At 39.8% G+C, this 19,118-nt stretch overlaps 2 protein-coding genes across 2 annotated transcripts; both read left to right on the top strand.

Moving 5' to 3' along the window:
- Positions 1-21: 21 nt before the first annotated feature.
- Positions 22-11,360, top strand: LOC131783546 (tetratricopeptide repeat protein 28-like). The gene is made up of 4 exons (XM_059100303.2): positions 22-59; positions 1,954-5,110; positions 5,860-6,031; positions 11,249-11,360. Exons 2-3 carry the CDS (start codon positions 1,981-1,983, stop codon positions 5,862-5,864), a joined length of 3,135 nt encoding a protein of 1,044 aa, XP_058956286.2. The 5' UTR covers positions 22-59; positions 1,954-1,980; the 3' UTR covers positions 5,865-6,031; positions 11,249-11,360.
- A 5,740-nt stretch (positions 11,361-17,100) lies between these two features.
- LOC136281948 (uncharacterized) lies at positions 17,101-18,000 on the top strand. Its single transcript, XM_066168991.1, has one exon. The coding sequence runs from the start codon at positions 17,101-17,103 to the stop codon at positions 17,998-18,000; it is 900 nt and encodes a 299-aa protein (XP_066025088.1).
- Positions 18,001-19,118: the final 1,118 nt, after the last annotated feature.

Genomic DNA, 19,118 nt, shown 5'->3' with positions numbered 1-19,118 from the left:
TTACAGACATTGCCCGTTTAACAAAATTTATTCTTCGGAGGTTAGACTCGGACCACTTGGTAAGTCGTATTTATTAGGTCACTACTGAGCATTTTCTGCAGCGTTCTGTTTCTCGTTCAGCTCGGGTTGCATGTATGATGACTGTGGTCGCCGACCGCCGGCAAATAATTGGTCTAACTGAAGTAAATTGAGCCTAATTAACTCTTAGCGCCAAAAGGATTCTTCCGATCGGAAAGATACCGATTGTTTGATCAATTGAGATCTTAATTAGTCATCGAATCTCGCAAAACGATAAATCATGCAAATAATTATGTCTGTGAAAGGCGTATTTTATCTCCTTAGCGCCTGATGCGTGGATTTCTAGGTTCTTTGATCAGGACTCGCCTGACCGTGAGTAGAAAACGAATTTATCGGAATAATGATATTAAATGATCATGCTTGAAAAATAGCGATAAAGGACGTAATCAAAAGACATCAAAAGCGACTGAAGGTGGACTACTGTGATAACGATGAAATAACTTTCAAGGAGGATAAATGTGCGCATGTTTCTACTTATGTTTGGTTCTATTCTCAAAAGTTCGAAAATCGTACGAGGAGGTTCACCTTCAATCTCACAAGAGGCTTTGGTTGAATATAAATGTTTTTTTTAATCCCAACTCCAAAAAGATCGATAAAAGAAACAAAATAAAACTTATTGCGTAAAAGTCAAGGAAAACCGAACCGATCAAACGATCGATCTGAAGTCGCATCATTTCCGTGTCCTTAATTTGCATAAATGTATGTTCTCTTTCTGCTGAGAAAGTCACGCAAAAAGAAAAGAAGTCACGCTACAGCAGGGTCCACACTCACTCTGCAGCTCGAGTGTCGAAGCAGTGAGATAGGAAGACAATCGTAACGCAATGCCAAAGTACAGGCTCGGCCAAGGTATCATGGCATTCGGGTACCCATGCCGGATGTTTTCTCATCTCAAAACTGATGCAAGAGATCTCGCGTACAATAATTTCTAGTAGTTGGTTTCCATTTATTATATACTGCAATTTTAGGCATTTGTCAATACATTTATGGACAAGTTTAAGGTCTATTGGTATCCCACTTCTCTCTTCAAAGACCCCACCCACACTGGCCTAAAAGACAGCCAGCTCAGCCAGTAAATAAGGCACGTATTACAGGGCCGTAGGAATAGGGAGGGGGGGGGGGGCTGAGGGGGGAAGAGGTTTATGATATCCCCTCAGTTAAAAATTTTTCCTACAGACCTGTATTAATATAAAATTTAACTCCCCTCGCGCATGAAAATTTTAAAATTTCCCTTCGGAAGCTTTCATTAGTCACATCACTTAGGCTTTTATCCTTGAAGAGATCGTTCGGTTGTCTCTTTTATGCGCAAGGAACGGTAATTAAACATCAGTTCCAAAATTATCCTCGCTACGAATGATGCATGCTGAATCAAGACATTACAATCTCTTGGCTGAATGCAATGCAAGTAGCCGCAAATGTCGTCGAAACTGAACGGGGTAAAATCAACAGTATAGAAATGCTTCCGGTTTTCAGACTAAGTGGGAGTACAATGCCTAAAAACAACTGACCACAGGTTGCCTGAATGAAACCATGGAAATTCCTAGGTTTTCACGTTTTAATTCGAGGAAACTGTGACGCGAAGCGCTGTAAAGACCGTGCTTTTCATCAAGAGAATATGTCCCCGTTTCTGATATCGTATCTTATCCCACAGTTACGGCATGCTGTGAGGCACATGAAGCTTTGGCATTCTACCTCCATCCGCTTTGATATTTGGTTTGACAATCATCTTTAGCCGGCTGCTTGCCTTTCGCTCTGAACTATTCTCCTCCTTGTTTTGGCTAACTCAATCTTCTCCTTTCCTTTGGCCTTCAGCCCCATGTTTTAAAATATTGTGCTTGTCTTGATATGAAAACTCATAGTTCTCCTGTGTTCTTTCAGTTGTTTACAGTTACAAGTGACTCCGTAATGGATCTTCTAACCGGGATATGGACGAACCTCATAGGTGTACAAGTTGCCTATTTTCTTATGAACACTGGTCGAGTTCACAAAGCCATCGAGCTCGGCAACGAATTTTTGAAGCTATTAAATGCCAGCTTGCAAGGAAAAGAAGGTGAAATTGCAAGGAAAATTTACAAACATATCTATATTATGATGTTCAAAGCATACTACTTTATTTCTGATTCCCAAAATGCGTCAATATATGCGAGAAAGATTTTCCTCATAAGACGCGGTTCCGCTGACCCGTACGAAACAGTGGAATTTACCTTGGTCATTGCAAGAATGTCATCTAGACTAAATAACTTTGTCGATGCGAAAGTATATTATGACAAAGCAATAAACTTGACAGTTCAAACTGGTGACTGCAAAGAAGAAGCAGATACCTGTGGAGAATTTGGAAAACTGCTTTTAGAGCTCAGTGAATATAAAAAGGCTAAAAGTTACATCGAGAGAGCACTTACGATCAGAAAGGAAATTGGCGACAAAGACGGAGAGGCCAAGGCTTATGGAAACTTAGGAGTCATGTTTTACTATCTTGGCGAATACGCCAAGGCTAAAGAATACATCGAGAAAGCACTTGTGATCAGAACTGAGATTGGTGATAGGAGTGGAGAAGTAGCGGATTACACAAACTTAGGAAATGTGTTTCACTCGCTTGGTGATGTTACCAGAGCTAGAGAATACTATGAGAAAGCTCTTGCGATTGCAATAAACATCTGCGACAGCGATAAAGAAGTATGTCTTTACAGATGCTTAGGAAATATGTTTTTCAACCTTGGAGAAGGTAACAAGGTGAAAGAATATTACGAGAAAGCATTGGCGATTAGAAATGTAATGGGCGACAGGAGAGGAGAAGAAGAAGACTGCGAAGCCTTAGGGAAAGTGTTTCAGTTGCTTAGCGAATTTACAAAGACTAAAGAATATCTCGAGAGAGCACTAGCGATCAGAAGAGAAATTGGTGATAGAAGAGGAGAGGCTGCAAATTACGGAAATCTTGGAGCCGTATTTCAGTCCCTTGGAGAATACGCCAACGCTAAAGAATGTTACGAAAAAGGACTCGCGATTAGAGTTGAAATTGGCGACAGAGAAGGAGCAGCTGCAGATCACGGAAACTTAGGAAATTTGTTTCAATCTTTGGGAGAATATATCAGGGCTAAGGAACATATTGAGAAGTCACTTGCAATAAGAACTGAAACTGGCTGTAGACATGGAGCTGCAGATCAGTATGAAAACCTAGCGGTTGTGTCTTTTGAACTTAAGGACTTTAAGGAATATTTGGCAAAATCACTCGCAATTAACACTGAAATTGGAAACAGAAAAGGAGAAGCAAAAGCCTACGGAGATCATGGGGATTTGTTTTACACACTCGGAGAATATGTGAAGGCTAGAGAGTATCGTGAGAAAGCACTTGCGATCAGAATTAATTTAGGCGACAGAGAAGGAGAAGCAAGAGAGTATAACCGCCTTGGATTTCTGTGTCTACGTCTGGAAGAATATGCCGCCGCTGAAAAACATTATGAGATGGCACTGGTAATCGCTAAAGACATTGGGGTCCGTGAAATTGAGTTAGATAGCTTAGATGGCCTCGCTATATCCATTTTGCGGCAGGGAAACAAAATAGAAGCGCTACGTTATCTTTATCAACGTTTTGAAACATACGAAAACCTAAGACTTTCTCTTAGAAATGAAGATCATTTAAAAACATCTTTCTTAGAGGTTCAGGGCTTTAATACATACACGTTCTGTAGTGCTCTTCTTTGTGAGAACAACAATCCCCGAGAGGCTCTTTATGTTGAAGAGCTGGGACGGGCGAGAGGCCTGACAGACCTGCAGGCTGATAGATATTCTGTTCAAACAAACATTTCAGCCAATCCGAAATCATGGATTGGGATTGAAAATATTGTTAGAAAAGAAACTGACTGTGTATTTTTATACATTTCATTTGCTGATGATGACCTTTTCATATGGATCCTTAAAACAAGTGGAGAAATTCATTTCAAAAGAACGACAGTGGGTGAGGAAATTCTTGGCACTCGATTAGAGAGTAATTTGAGTGATTTTTTTGCCAAAAGTTTCCGGTGCCTTGGCATGCAATCCAAATGGGAATGTGAGGATCGATCTTTGCCTCTTGTCATCGAGCCACAACACAGTTCAGATGAGCTGGGAAGCCTCACAGATCTGAGACTTCTCGAAGAAGATGATGAAGAAGTTGTTTCAGATTTCCAATCAAGTCTTTCTATGAGTTCCAAACTCTTCATCTTCCACGTTGCAGATTTCCTTGTGGAACCCGAAGTCATCATTGTACCTCATAGCAGCTTATATAAAGTTCCATTTGCTGCCCTGCGTGAAAAGGAGGGGCAATTCTTATCGGAGACCCGTCGCATCCGTGTAGTTCCCTCATTGATGACGCTCAAGCTCATTCAAGATAGTCCAGTGAATTATCACAGTCGGACTGATGCACTGATCGTGGGTGATCCCAAAGTTGACTGGGTCATGTTCAAGGGATATTTTCAGCACATCGCCTCATTACCTTGTGCAAGAAAGGAAGCAAAGATGGTTGGACGACTGGTGGGCGTAAAGCCTTTGTTAGGAGAGCAAGCGACCAAGCGGGCAGTTCTTGAGAAGATAACATCAGTGAGCCTGATACACTTTGCTGCACATGGTGAGGCAGAAAGAGGAGAAATCGCCCTTTCCCCTATCCGTACTCCCGACAGCCCTGATATCACCCCACAAGAACAAGATTATCTTTTGACGATGGCTGAGATATCACAAGTTAAAGTAAGAGCTAAACTGGTTGTTCTCAGCTGTTGTCACAGTGGAAGTGGACAGATCAAAGCTGAAGGAGTGATTGGAATCGCTCGAGCGTTCTTAGGATCCGGTGCTCGGTCGGTGTTGGTTGCATTATGGGCCATATCAGACACAGCAACAGAACAGCTCATGCAACGATTCTACGAACATCTCGTTGGTGGAGAAAGCGCCAGTGAATCTCTTCACCAGGCCATGAAGTGGATGAGAAACAACGGCTACACCAAAGTCCGTGAGTGGGCTCCATTCATGCTGATTGGAGATGACGTCACGTTTGACTTTGGTAATAAGGGTAAGTTTTATTTGGAGAGAGTAGTTGGTTGCATCAATATATTAGATTAAAATGCTTTTTGTAGCACGGTGAAGAGGGCCTTCGATCAGGAGAATGAAATATTGGGAAAAAAGGTGAAGAAAAGAAAGCCAAAATTTTCTGTGTGCAGCTTTCATTTGAATGTTGATAGTATAATTCCGAGATTGCAAAAGGTTTTTTCTAGTAAGCTCTATAATTTGTTCAGGAAACTCGTGTTATCCTCTCAGCCAATTCCGTGGTCGTTTCCACAAATGTTATTGGAGTCCTAGTTGGCTGCTTGGTGATGTTGACACCGACCAGTTCAGATCGGCTGTGGCAATTTCTCTGTTTCTTTGTTTCACGATACTCAATCGAAAAGTACTCCTATAATTGTAGCCGAACGGATGAGGGTGTTTCAATTCGGTAAATTTTATCGCTTCCGTGGATAGCCTGGCGCTGAATTTCAAGATCTATTATCAGAGGAAGAGAAGCCTTTTATTGAATGGTTGGGAAGCACTGAAACAAACAGACAAGGCCGGAATTTTTCATATGTACCCTAATTCAATAAGTTTGAATTTTCTATAATGATAGCCATCCATGCACATACTTTGACTTTACTTTGCTACCTTTTTTAGTTCTTATTTACACTTAAGGCATTACTGTTGGCTAAATTGCTTGAGAGGCTAAGGAGTACTTTTCTGACAAAGATTCTTAAGGGGTAATTCACTGAAGAAGTTTCTTCTTTTTTGTAGACTAATGGGTGACACTGACGCAAAAAGTGGGCCTGACAGTATCGTCGGAAATGGTGACGACACGGACATTGCTGTAGATATAGCTGAGGAACTTACTCATGGTAGCCGAACAAACGAGACGGAGTCTGAATTGCGAAATGAAGTCGACAATGGCATAGCCAATGATGGTCAGGTAATAAGCTGATGGAAGTTCAGTTTGTTTCAGATGTAGAAATCGACTTATTTGCGACGAGAGGGGATGACGAATGTCATTAGAAATCTTCCCTATGAAGTTCTAGAAAAAATCCAAGAAATCCCAGAAATAGTGTTAGCGTCATCGGCCTTCCTCTTTACTGGTAATGTATGCCACACATACCAAACATTACGTAAAGTTAATACGCGATTCAGGGTGCTGGTGCAACGTCTAAAAGGATTTCTGCAAAGGCTTCATATTTCTGGTTTATTGAGGTCTTTTTTAATCAGCCCTCGAAGTCTTTTAAAAAAGTGTGGCCCTTTATGCGGTTTATTTATCGAGTTGAGGGAAATCTTCTCCACTCCAAAGTGGGCTAATGCTTGGCTGGAAGTTCAAGTGGATGGACTCGATTGGTACGCAATCATTAGGAATTTTTTGGTAAAAAAATTGACTACAATTGATGATAAACTAACATGCTATTGTTGATGTTATCGTTCGTGTCAAAGTCGTAAGTAGTGATGCACCATTTTAGAATAGTTTGAGTGATTTCGCTGTCACTAGTTAATCCCAAAGAAAACGGTATTATAATCGGTAGTGTTTCTGAAATTTTGCAGATTAATGTTATTCAGTGTCAGTTGGTTTTAACGAAGCATTTGAATTCATTTTTAAGAATGACTATCTTGATTTATTCAATTTGAACCTGGAATATTGCATTTCTAGCCCTCTGTGGCTTCACTCCACCTCGGTAATAAGTTCATGTACCATATGACTATAAGTGGAAACTGATGAGCTTTCTTTTTCATTTATTTATTTATCTATTCATTTTCTCCCCCCACGGTGAGGAGAAGAGATGAAGACAAAAAATGAAATAAAAACTTGATATCTACTGTGGAATATATGTTTTCCCAATATTTCGGTTTGGGAACTGATGAACCCGTTTTAACGGGCTTAAAAAAAAATGATTACTTCATTAGACCATCAACTGACCATCATGTGTTGAATGTTGTAGCTCAATGATTCAATTTGACTCTTACGTGGAAAAAAGCAACATGCCGAGACCTGTGATCGTGAAATGGGATAATATATGATCGGTCGGTAGATATCTTGCTCTATAAGTCACTTAATTATATAGCTAGCAACGCGCCCGGGCAAGATGAAACGAATCCTGTGTTCTGGTTGGTTACATAAGCGGGCAAGATGGGCCCATATTGCCCGCTCGGGATTGCCTGCATTGATCCCGCGCAAGAAAACTTACAAAATTCGTAACTTTTGGACAATGTCGACATATACATAGAAAAAATTAAACGACCCTCTTGAGTTTATTGTTCTGCAAACACGGTTGGCTTTCACTCTCGGCTCTCGAAATAAACCAGTCATTCTTGATTCTTATTGAAGCAAAATCTTTTGCTATACAAAGTATCCTGTATCGATTAAGCCAAGAGAATATAAACTCTCCTGACCAAGTTTGTTCGGTCAAGATGGCTGAATATTAGCCTCGTTCTTTTCTTACGTTTTTATGGACCGGGACTTCGTCTCAATCCATAAGAACGCAAAAAAGAAAAAGAACTTGGCCAATTCAATCCAGCCATTTTGACCTCACGCTTGATCAATAGCGCATATGAATGTATTTTATTCAGACCCCTACAAATCTGGCAAGGGAAGACAGTACAAAAAATGCTCTTCCGAGCCCGGAATTTGGTCAGTGGACTTCCTTTTCTTAATATTCGGTTCATGAAGTGTTAACTTCAGCACTGATGACACAAGTACATCGTCAAAATCTGCTGCACTAAAGAGTCTGAGACAATGATATAATGAGAGCTATTGGTCAGCGTTCTCATTGTTTTTCGTCTGTCAATTTGATGCCAAAAGCACATCAGTATAAGGGTTTTTAACCAATGCTTCTCAACCTATGTCTTAAGCAGATAAAAAGACGCTGATTAATATCAGCGAGCCCGCAATATGTCTTGAATATTGGTCAGAGGAATCTTCGGTGCAACAGCTTTTACTTTAACATCTCAATATGGATGTCCACTCTAACAACAATGCACTAGCGAAGTTAAACAATCGCATTGGAGGCTTATTGCATTTAGGACCAAATGTTAATACACTTAGGACTTCATTAAATTTAGGACCAAATGTTATTACATTTAGGACTTAAATACATTTAGGACAGTTATTACATTTAGGCATTCAACAGTAACCACATCGAATGATCACGGACATGGTGCGTTTATTTCGAAATTCTCTTTGTAAATTATTGAGTTAGCACGTACACAGGAACCCATTTTCACAACGTATCAAAAATTTATAATTAAAAAAAAGGTCTTTGAAAGGAATTTTTGTTGTAAATTTTTAATGATATGTATAGGTTTTCAACACCTAGTACTTCTGCATAATCCACATATGGCATCTCTGTTTCTTTTGTCATAGCGCAGAATTTCACGAAAACCTTCTGATTTTCCTTCTTGCCAAGTCATCTGTATTGTCAATTGATATTTCGTTGGCAAGTTTTTCCTTAAATAGCAACTTCCCTTCTTCCAAAACTGGAATTGATACACTCGAATTTTTTTTCCATTGACACTGTAGTCGCAAACTTGTCAACGGGAAAACTTATAAACACATATTTTATCACACAAAACTTCTCAAGTTACACTTCCTTTATTATTAGTAACTCTTTCCTCGTACTCCTAATGGCCACTAAAAAGATCCAACTCGCAATATCATCATTTTTCCACGAAAATAAGCGACAAAGAGAAAGGAAGACAGGAAGTTAACGATTTTGTTTGTTTTAACGCTAAAATGTCAAAGCAGAACACAGGCGGCCCAAGCTCCAGCTGTGAGATAATCATCATGCGAAATACTGAGTCATGGCGAAATTATAAGAGTTTTTAAAGGAATATTTATGACCGCTCTTAGGAATAAAAAAATTACAGTCAAATTCTCAATGAAAATACCTCACCTTACATAAGAGAGGTCCACAGGGCTTCTCTTATGTACGTGATAACTTAGAGATGGATAACTCGCTAAAATGGGTTCTTTCAACATAGCAAGCGGTCAGATAACAAGCGATGCACTGTGGAAGTAAGGTGAGATACTTTTATTGAGAATTTGACTGTATTTTTTTATTCCCAAGAGCGGTCGTAAATATAATTTCGCCATGACTTTTATTTCGCAATTTTATTTTGTTTGACCGACAAACATGGCACTGAGACACCCATTGTTGTAAAAACAAAGGAATTTGTTAGTTTGTACGTCAGAAAATGGGGAGCAGCTGGAATCACTCAAATTCTATTGGTTGTAGTCAACATTCCAGTTGCTGATAAGTGAGTTGCATCAGAGGCCAGGCTAAATTTCTCACATCAGCGACGAGACCTCCTCTCAACATGTTTTTTGGTCTTCTTTATCCCCTTCTATTTGAGCTCTCTGCTCTAATTCCAGATCCAGCCTTTTCACAAGGTTTGTAAGACGCATTTATTAATGCGTATCTCTTATTGTTTTCGGTGTTAGAACATTGATGTTGGTGTAATTCACTTATTCATAGTATTTCAACTCAGAATCTGGATACAAGTTCGATGTGCCCTGAATTCTGTCAATCTTTATTTTTTGTTATATTTTCACTTGGCTAGTGATGGGCGTTGAATACTCTTTAGAAACTTGTTTCGACTATTTGCTTTACATTAATAACTTGGGACGCTGTTGAATGGCACAATCTCAACGTTTAGTTAACTTCCTTTCATATATATCTGCTGTTGTGAAGTTGCATAGTTAAAGTCGATCTGTTTCCCTCTAACGTTCGGCACTTCAGCTTGGTTAAATGCAAATAACACTCCATCACTTCACATTGAAAAAATGTTTTTCAAGACTAAGATAAGTCGTTGATTGAAAAAGCCTTTATTCAACTTCAATTTAATTGTAGCCAAAAAAACAGGTACACTCCTTTTAACTTGGATAAAATTGCGGAAGTTATCTTCAGGCTTTCGACCTTGCCATGCTTTTGTTCAAAATAATTTAACAAAGACTTCCAAAATTGGGTTCGCAGAAACATTCGCATCCTATGCCTATCAGATCATCGATTGATGTTATTCATTTTTTCAAAGGAAAGTTTGAAAGTTATATGTTATATTTAGATAATTAATCAAGAGAAGCAGAAACGAATGATAACATTACAGCACCGAAGAGCAAGAAATGTTTAAAATCTAAAGGTTTATGACTTGCGAAAGGTCGCATGATTTTATCCGAAGGTTGACCGAGGGCCTCCTGGGCTGGGCACCAAACAGAGTTTAACGACAACGGTGGAGAAAAGTTGTCAATCAAATTTGGCGGAAGTCAAGGGGCCCAAGATGTTAAGACAGCTACAAGTTATTGACAAAATAATATCTGTTTTGCTTCCAATTAACAAATTTAGGAGTCGCTCCTCATTAAGAATATCACTCGTTGTTTAATGAAGCAGTTGACTTTGTAGGACTGCAATGTTTTCTGTCGGTTGGATTATACCGTAACTCTTTATTAACGACTGTTTACTTGGTTTCGTATGATCTAAAAGTACCTTTAGGCCTCTAATCAAACGTCACATATCTTTCCGTAAATTCTCAAAATCTTTTAAAATATCTCATATTTTAATAGGGTGCAAAGTATCGTGTAAAACACTCAAAATATCTCGCATGTTTGTTTTCATAACGAACCACAGTCAAACCTGTGTTAAGCGGTCACCCACGGGGAATGCAAGGGTGACTGCTCAAAACAAGTTCCGAAGAATAGGGGTATCATAAAAAACGATGAAAAAGCGCCATTTTATGCCATAATTGACTGCTTATTGAATAAAACCTCTCTCAGAAATACTACTAACGTTGATTTCGAAAGGAAAATATGGATCAATTTTTACTTGAAAGATAATTCTTCGTTTTATTCGAGCAATTCCACTTTAAGTGACCGCTCAATACAGGTGGAAGATAATACAAAGTCATTTACACTCACTCAAAGGTAATTGCGACCGCTTAATAGGGGTGACCACTTAATTGAAGTAAAGGAGTAACGGAGATATAATAAACATCAATCACTTTGAATGGTATGGCGGGGGGGGGGGGGGGAGTACTGTTCTATAGGCCACTTCATCCTCTCTTCTAACTAGCCAGTCCCTTCCTCGCCACTCCCTCCTGTGAGTGGTGCCATCATGTCCATGTCCTTTTATTACTGAACTGTCCTTCTTTCCTGTTACAGAATCAAATCCCGTGTATCGCGAGGGCAACCGCCCCTCCGCCAAAAGAACATTTCTGGGACGTACATTCATTAAACACGAGTTTCATCACTTGAATGTGCCGCTTGTTGGAACAGTGGCAGTGTCTGATGTTGTTGACTGCGCGTCAGAATGTCTCAGCAATCCGTTCTGTTTTTCTGTAAATATGGCCGCCTTCAAAGGAGCCCATGGAAAACTTTGGTGTGAATTGTTGTCATCTGATAAGTTCAGAAACTCCACAGAGTATATAGGGAATAAAAGTTCGCATCATTTTGCCATTGAGGTAGGGAACACTCTTAATTTTGACAAATAAACGTGTTAAAAGATTGACAGCTTTGTCAAGATCGTAGAGAGAAGGCAGTCAGGTTAAAGCCACCGCAAATGGTGTCCGTCTTGTGGTGACAATCGTATTTCTATGGCATGTTGTAAAGCATGAAAGCAGTTTCTCGTGCTCAAATGAATCCAGACCGGATTGACGGAATAGCGCAGATTAGCGGATTCATGTATCCCTATTCACCACATATTTACAGACTTACAGCTGCCTTTCAAAATACATGAACCATTTTCCTACTTTGTTTCTCTACAGTCACCTTGCTCGTCGTCACCTTGTCAACACGAGGCTACCTGTGTCACAAATTATAGAGATGGCTCGTTCGGTTGCCACTGTACAAAAGGCTTCAAAGGAGAATATTGTGAAAAAGGTGAATAGTTTGGCATGGTTTGTGACTGATATACATCCAACAGCATTTAATACTACAATTCTCAAGTGACTGCGATAAATTTTTCTACTTAACCTTGCAGCACGAAAATTTTCTGAAATAGTTCGCGAAATTATAGAACTAAAAAACATTTAATACAATACATAAAGATGGTGAATCTCTCGATGCTCAAGTTGATTGAGCATCTGACTGCGAAATCAAAAGGTCTGAGGTGGGGAACTGGATATTTACTTGTTATTTTTACTTCTCCTTTAGGACCAATTATCATTTACCCCGGGGGAGGGGAGGTGGAGGACTTTAGAGGATCACATGACTTTCAGGGGGAAAGGGGGGGAATCTACGGTGGTCCACAACTGTCACGGCAAAACAAAAAATCACGGCACTACAATCTTTACTCACGGCGAAACAAAATTTATTCACGGCAAAACAAAGAAAACGAGTTGGTCAGCGGTTGTTATTTCCATCTGAAATGGTATGTCGTGTAATAGTAACACACTGCTCGCTCGAAAAACCGCCATTTTTCGAGCTCGCGATGTTTTGCTGCGCGTGTGGATCGGTAGTAGATGAAGATGCAAGCTGTGGTAGAGGTACGTTTCTCAATTTAAAGTGTTCGTATCTGCATTTCTTTTAGTTCCATATAACGATAGGCGTGAGAAGACACTGCTACAAATGAGCTGATTAACACGTGTCTGGAATAAGATTGTGCATGTAGCCTGTGTGTACAAAGAAAATATTCATAGTGTATAGGCGTTGATGAAATAAGGAGTTTTCAACAGGTGGAAAATACTGTGCGCCTGCAAACAGTCAGAGGGCACGAGGTTAAAGGCCAAAACATTCCTGATTATTTCCAAAATCATTCATCTTGAGTTTTATTGATGTTAAAAAGAATTAAGGAAATAACACTGTTTAAAGTAAAGTTTCCTCTGAATATTAGAGGTGTAAGCTACATAATTTTGCTTCATTGTTTTTTATTCCACCTGTTGAAAAATCCTTAATTTATCAAGGTACATACATTATGAATGTTTTCTTTTTACACACAGGCTACATGCTCAATCTTATTCCAGACACGTGCTAATCAGCTAATTTGTAGCAGTGTCTTCTTACGCCTATCGTTATTTGGCACTAAAATTAATGCAAATACGAACACTTCAAATCAAGAAACGTACCCCTACCACAGCTTTTACAGAAGTTTGCATCTTCATCTACTACCGAACCGTGAGTTAATTTTGTTTTTCCGTGAGTAAAGTTTGTAGTGCCGTGACTTTTTGTTTTGCCGTGACAGTTGTGGGCCACCGTAGGAATCAGCCGTCGCCGACAGAGTTTAAAGGGGGGGGGGGGGACTGTAGAAATTGACTGTCAATTTTAAAACTGCCAGTGAAAGGGGATCGTAAGAATATTACAGAGCCTTAACAGAGAGGGAGGGGGGTGGGGCGATCTGGTTAATTTTATCGTGACACAACCAAAATCCTCTGATCCCCCCTCCCTCGGCAGTAAATTATAACTGGTCCCTAAGTAATGTTTATCATCTCTTATTGCTTAAAGATTTTGCTAATAGATTGATACAAGAATGCACAACGACTCTACTTTTGTGTCCCCTACTGGACTGTGATAGAGCCTAAATATCTTAAACACCCGACTTTTCTTTTTTCTTTACATTCAGGCATTGAGTCCTGCAAAGAAGCTTACAACATTTTCAAGTAAGTGATACCAAATGATTATCTTTTCGAGCATAAAAAAAAGAAAAAATTATCGAATAGTTTCAGCATCGAGAGAAGATTTTTTGCCGCAAAAAAATATGATCATGAATGGATTTCTTTTCGTATCAAACAGGTCAAACGCCAGTCAACTGGTTACATTAGACCTTGACTCTAAACCAATCACAGTCCTTTGTCAGATGGGGGATTTTGGATGCGGAGATGGAGGATGGACGCCTCTAATGAAGATTGACGGCAGCAAGGTAAGCATTATTTGGCGGAATATTCTTGGCAGGGTTTTCTTGCGGGTGATGAAGCGCGAGCAAGAAATTTTCAGAAGCGTCGAAACTACGATAGAATCTCTTAGCAACTCATCCATATTCTTATCGCGGTCCCTGCTTGCGGAAATTCCTCTGGCATGAGTGCTACAATACCCTAATATCTAAAACGCCTGCAAGGACCTGCAAATAGGGTATAGGTTGATGGCTTGTACGCGAACTGTGTTACTGATTTCATGAGGGTCCTGCCTCGGTGATGCATCGTGTTATTTATGTTTAAGGATAAATTAAATCTTCTTAATTCTTTTCAGGCAACGTTTGACTATGACTCTCGCTACTGGAGTGATGAAAACCAATACAACATCCTCAGCGGGAGGACTGGGTTTGACTCACAAGAGACCAAGTTACCGACCTATTGGAACACACCTTTCTTCAAGATCTGCCTCGGTATGAAGATAAGTGGACAGCTCAGGTTTATTGTCATTAACAAGCAGGCCAACTCTCTGTACTCTTTGATTGCTGATGGGACATACCGCGCTACTTCACTGGGTCGTGACGAGTGGAAGAAGTTGATTGGTGCGGAGGGCTCTCTACAACAGAACTGTAACAGGGAGGGTTTCAATGTTGTAGGTACTTCAAGTTATTATTCTAAAGCAAGAGTTGGTTATATAGCAAACTATGAAAACGATTGTGACTCTTGTGACTCCAGAATTGGGTTTGGTACTGGAGGATATCCTGATAACTCCACTACGTGTGGAAACGTAGCATTTCATTTCCCAGATAATGGTGACAGAAATATCAAAGCTATGGGATATATTTTGGTGCAGTAAACCCTTTCAATCCATGTATGACCTTAGCAAACTCACGGAGAATGGGGGAGGAGAGGTGGGTTACTGAAAAAAGCCCTTTTCCATTTATCCATCCCTTCCCCCTTCTACCCTCAAACGCCAGAGTGAGAACTTGCTAAGCAGACTATAGATTGCCACCTTCGGCTAGTGATTTACAAACTTCTCTTCTTCCTCCAACATCCCATGTTAAGCCGGTAAACTGATAGAAAGTGTGCTCTATTGCTTAATTATCACTAATCGTTATTACCACTAATAATTATTATTAATCATTTTTAGTTATAAAGATTTCCGAACTAACCCTTAATCCAAGTTTAAAATCAGTTGTATGGACTTTTAGTATACCTAACACTAGGTTTGCACGAAAAAAAACGTCCGACACAAGAACTCTATTGTAATGCAATTTCTACACAATAGCTAGAAAAAGTGCATGTGATGATTTGATAACAATAGGTATTAAATAAATGAAAAACAAATAAATAATAGGCAAAACAATATTTGAATAGGTATTAATAAAAAGAGGGCGCCAAGACACCACATTAGAAACGCCACAGTAAGACACTACAATTAGAATTAAGATTTCAAATTCAAACTCATAACTATGCAAAATTTGTGGAATTAGAAGAGTTACAATAGAGTGGAGTAATCTTAGAATTGAAGGTTCACTGTGCAAAATACAAGAGTTCATCAGATACTTTAAATAAGATGATGTCTGCTCGGAAAAAGGTACAATTAATGAATACCGTATTTCCTCGACTAAGCGCCTACGCTCTAATGAGTGCCCTTCCCCGAATAAATGCCTACCCCCTATTTCATAATGTCAAAAAAGCGCCTCCCCCCCCCTCCTTGAATAAGCGCCCAACTCTTCCCTCACTTTCTCAGTGGTAGGAATACAAGGAAAACTTGTTTCTATTGACAAGTTTAAGTAAACAATGACCGCATTGGTTTGCACGTCAGAAAGCTCGAAGCAGCTACAATCATTTTTAAAATTCTGTTGGTTGTAATCAACGCCTTGGAAATGTTCACAGGAGAATTAAATTTTGACTGCAGCTCGTCACTGATCGCAGTTGAAATAAAGCTGCAATTCTTTCCTTTGCTGACGAGAAGATTCAATTTCTTTAAACATGTTTTTTGTTTTGTCTATTCCGTTTAGCATCTGAATATTGCTTTTCCCCGGTATCATTCGTTTGTACTTGGGAAGAGTAACATATATATATATATTTTAAAATTATCTGGACGCACGTCCAATGAACAATGCCATCAACGTTTATTTCCTCGTTACAAGGAAATTTGTGCTTTTAAATGTAGCTCAAATGTAACTTTTTTGAGGATTTGGTTTGTAGTTAATACTCTAAAATGGCAACATCTCGATGTTTAACTACTTTAGATGTATATAAACCTCTCGCAAGGAAATTCAATTCTTGAACTATACCACACAAGTCCCAGTGAGGTCGAGAATCTTCTCTCAGTAAATACCACACCATCACCTAATCAATTGAAAATATATATTTACCAGCAATTGCCGGTCGCCATAAAGATTCATGACAGAAATCAAGCTTTTATTTGTTCTCGATAAATGTCAAATATAGTCAAAATAGCGGCCAGCTTTATTTAACAACACCAATAGTCTGGGAGCAAATGTGGCCCCGTGTGAAGTTCGTGCTGAAAGCAAGCACCTAGTGTAAAAGTGTTCATTAGGTCCTACTAAACATGAAAAGTTTTGGTGCCAGCTTTGCCACTTGCTCAGACGGCTTTTAAGGGGGGGGGGTTAAATTCTGACCCATGAAATCCAGCGTGAAAACGAGGCTAAAACACATAATTCCTCATAACTTTGTTAATAACAGACAAAAATACACCAGACTTGCTCACATGATTGGGCATGATCCTCCCTGTTGGTTTATGCTAATTTACATAGGTCACGTGACCTTACGCATGAAAGCGAGGCTGAAACACATAATTTACTATAAATTTGTCAAAAAAAATCCTTATCATGCCAAACTTGCTCACCTTAGTCAGTTAGACATCTTGCATCGATTGGTGCCACTTTGTAGTGTCACGTGACCTCATACATGGAAATGAGGCTGGATTGCAAAACACGGCAAAGGTGAACACATCATCCAGGACAATAACGTTGACTCATTGTAATTCATATTAATGCTGTATGTAAAGCATTTGAATGAAAAAAATAAAAGCTAAAAAGCTGCAATGATAATGTATTTCGTGTGGCTTATATGACTTTATTATGAGCGATTTCTACAATCCTATTTCGCAATGGGAGACAAGTCGTTGTGGCATGGGGAATGGAATGTGAGGCAACGCACAGAGACGTCAGGTATTTACGAAGTACACAAGAAGAAGCCGACACGAAGATTATTTTACATGCTCTGGATGCCTCTGCTCAAGGTGCTACCCAACTATCTATATATTCTCCTGACACTGATGTTCTTGTTTTGGCTCTCCGACGGTATCCAGATTTGTGCTCCAACCCTTGCTTTGTTACTGGAACCGGCAGTAGTCGTAGAGTTATCAACTTGAAGTCAATCGCAGACGCCCTTGGGCCCACTAAGACGGCTGCGCTGCCAGCATTTCATGCATTGACCGGAGCAGATGGGAGTTTCTCTGGAAAGGGAAAAGCCATTTGTTGGGATGAGTTTGATAACACCAGCACTCCTATCTTGCAAACTCTTGCTAACCTCGGTTGTGGGGAACAGCCAGATGACGGCACAAGAAGTGGAGTGGAACAACTGATTTGTCGGATGTACCAACCAAAGACAGACATCAAAACCGTCAAAGCCCTCAGATGGTCCCTCTTTAAGAAAAATCAAGCTGAGTCTGAGAGGTTGCCGCCCACACAAGCTGCTCTCCATCAAGCCATACTGAGAGCGCATTACCGGCTTCTTGTTTGGAACAACGATCATGTAGCAAACCCGGTGTTGCCCTCACCAGAAGGCTATGGATGGCAAGATGAAGATGGAAAGTGGGTACCAGTCATGAAAAATCTTCCACCAGCTCCAGAGGCAATTATACAGCTTGTCCGATGCAAGTGCGCCAAGTCCCGTTGCTCTAACAACCGTTGTCAGTGTCAAAAAGCCGGACTTGTCTGTACTGATCTCTGTCTGTGCTCTGAAGATTGCCAGAACGAGTTTGCTGAAAGTGATGATGAGTATGATGAAGACGAAGTCGAACAGGAAATTCCATAGGAATGGACAACAGAACAATGTATATAGATATTTAGTAAGACTTTCATGACTGTATATATAAAACAGCAGTGGTCGCTATTTTCATTTTCTACCCTTGTTCCAATATACATGCGAAAATGAATACATGGAACCAGTATCATAAGTTGGCAAAATTATTGATTATGTGTACAAGATAAATTCTCAAATGGAGCCTCCGCAGTATTTGCTTTATCCGTCTTGTCCCTGTGCTATGGGCCATAGGACAATGATTAGTTGAAGTTTTTATATCTGAAATCGGATAACCAGATATGTATCTGCCTAGTAGTTGTTAATACATTTGGCAGGACAAATGCCATCCTACACGATGCTACCAGATATATCCAGCCTCGTTTCCATGTATGGGGTCAAGTGACACTACAAAGTGGCACCAATCGATGCAAGATGTCTAACTGACTAAGGTGAGCAAGTTTGGCATGATAAGGATTTTTTTTTTTTCAGACCCCACAAAAGGTGTTGGTTACTATAGACAGCAGGACGGTGGCCATGGAAGTCGGAACCCGCTAAGGAGTGTGTAACAACTCACCTGCCGAAGCAACTAGCCCTGAAGATGGCTTTCAATTTTGCAATGCTATCGTTAGAACCAGTTGCAACAGAAACTTCCCGGAAAATTTTTACCAAGGATAGAATAAGGAATTCTAATTCTTTAGTGTTTCAAAAAGCACTAAAGACTCAATCCTGACGAAAAGGAGAAGAAAATAAAATGACCTGGCGTAAATGTTGAACATGTGAGGCCTGCTTTTACAAACTGGACATTGTGAATTTATCCTAATTGTAAAACAGAGAATTTTATCTGAACGATTCAGGTTGCCCTTAGAAACAAACCCAAACGACTGGGTGTTACTAGCATGCTCATTTATAAGTAAATGTTCATTGCGCAATCAGTTCATCACAGACTATTTAGAAAATGTTCCCTTTCTGGATTTAAGGGAAGAGTAAAGCGGAAATTGGGTCATGGGATCATTTTACAACTAAAACTAGTTCAAATCCCATTTTTGACTCGTTTCCTCCTCCGCCCTTTTAAAACTCAACCAAACAAAGAAAAGTGCTAATTTGTACATCAGCAAATTAGGAGCAGCTGG

This window comes from Pocillopora verrucosa, chromosome 6 (assembly GCF_036669915.1).
Source record: "Pocillopora verrucosa isolate sample1 chromosome 6, ASM3666991v2, whole genome shotgun sequence".
Lineage (NCBI taxonomy): Eukaryota > Metazoa > Cnidaria > Anthozoa > Scleractinia > Pocilloporidae > Pocillopora > Pocillopora verrucosa.
This window is presented reverse-complemented; position numbering and strand designations above follow the sequence as displayed.

Coding starts and splice junctions, on each gene's coding strand:
- LOC136281948 (XM_066168991.1), top strand. CDS start 17,101: ATGGAATGTGAGGCAACGCACAGAGACGTCAGGTATTTACGAAGTACA.
- LOC131783546 (XM_059100303.2), top strand. CDS start 1,981: ATGGATCTTCTAACCGGGATATGGACGAACCTCATAGGTGTACAAGTT.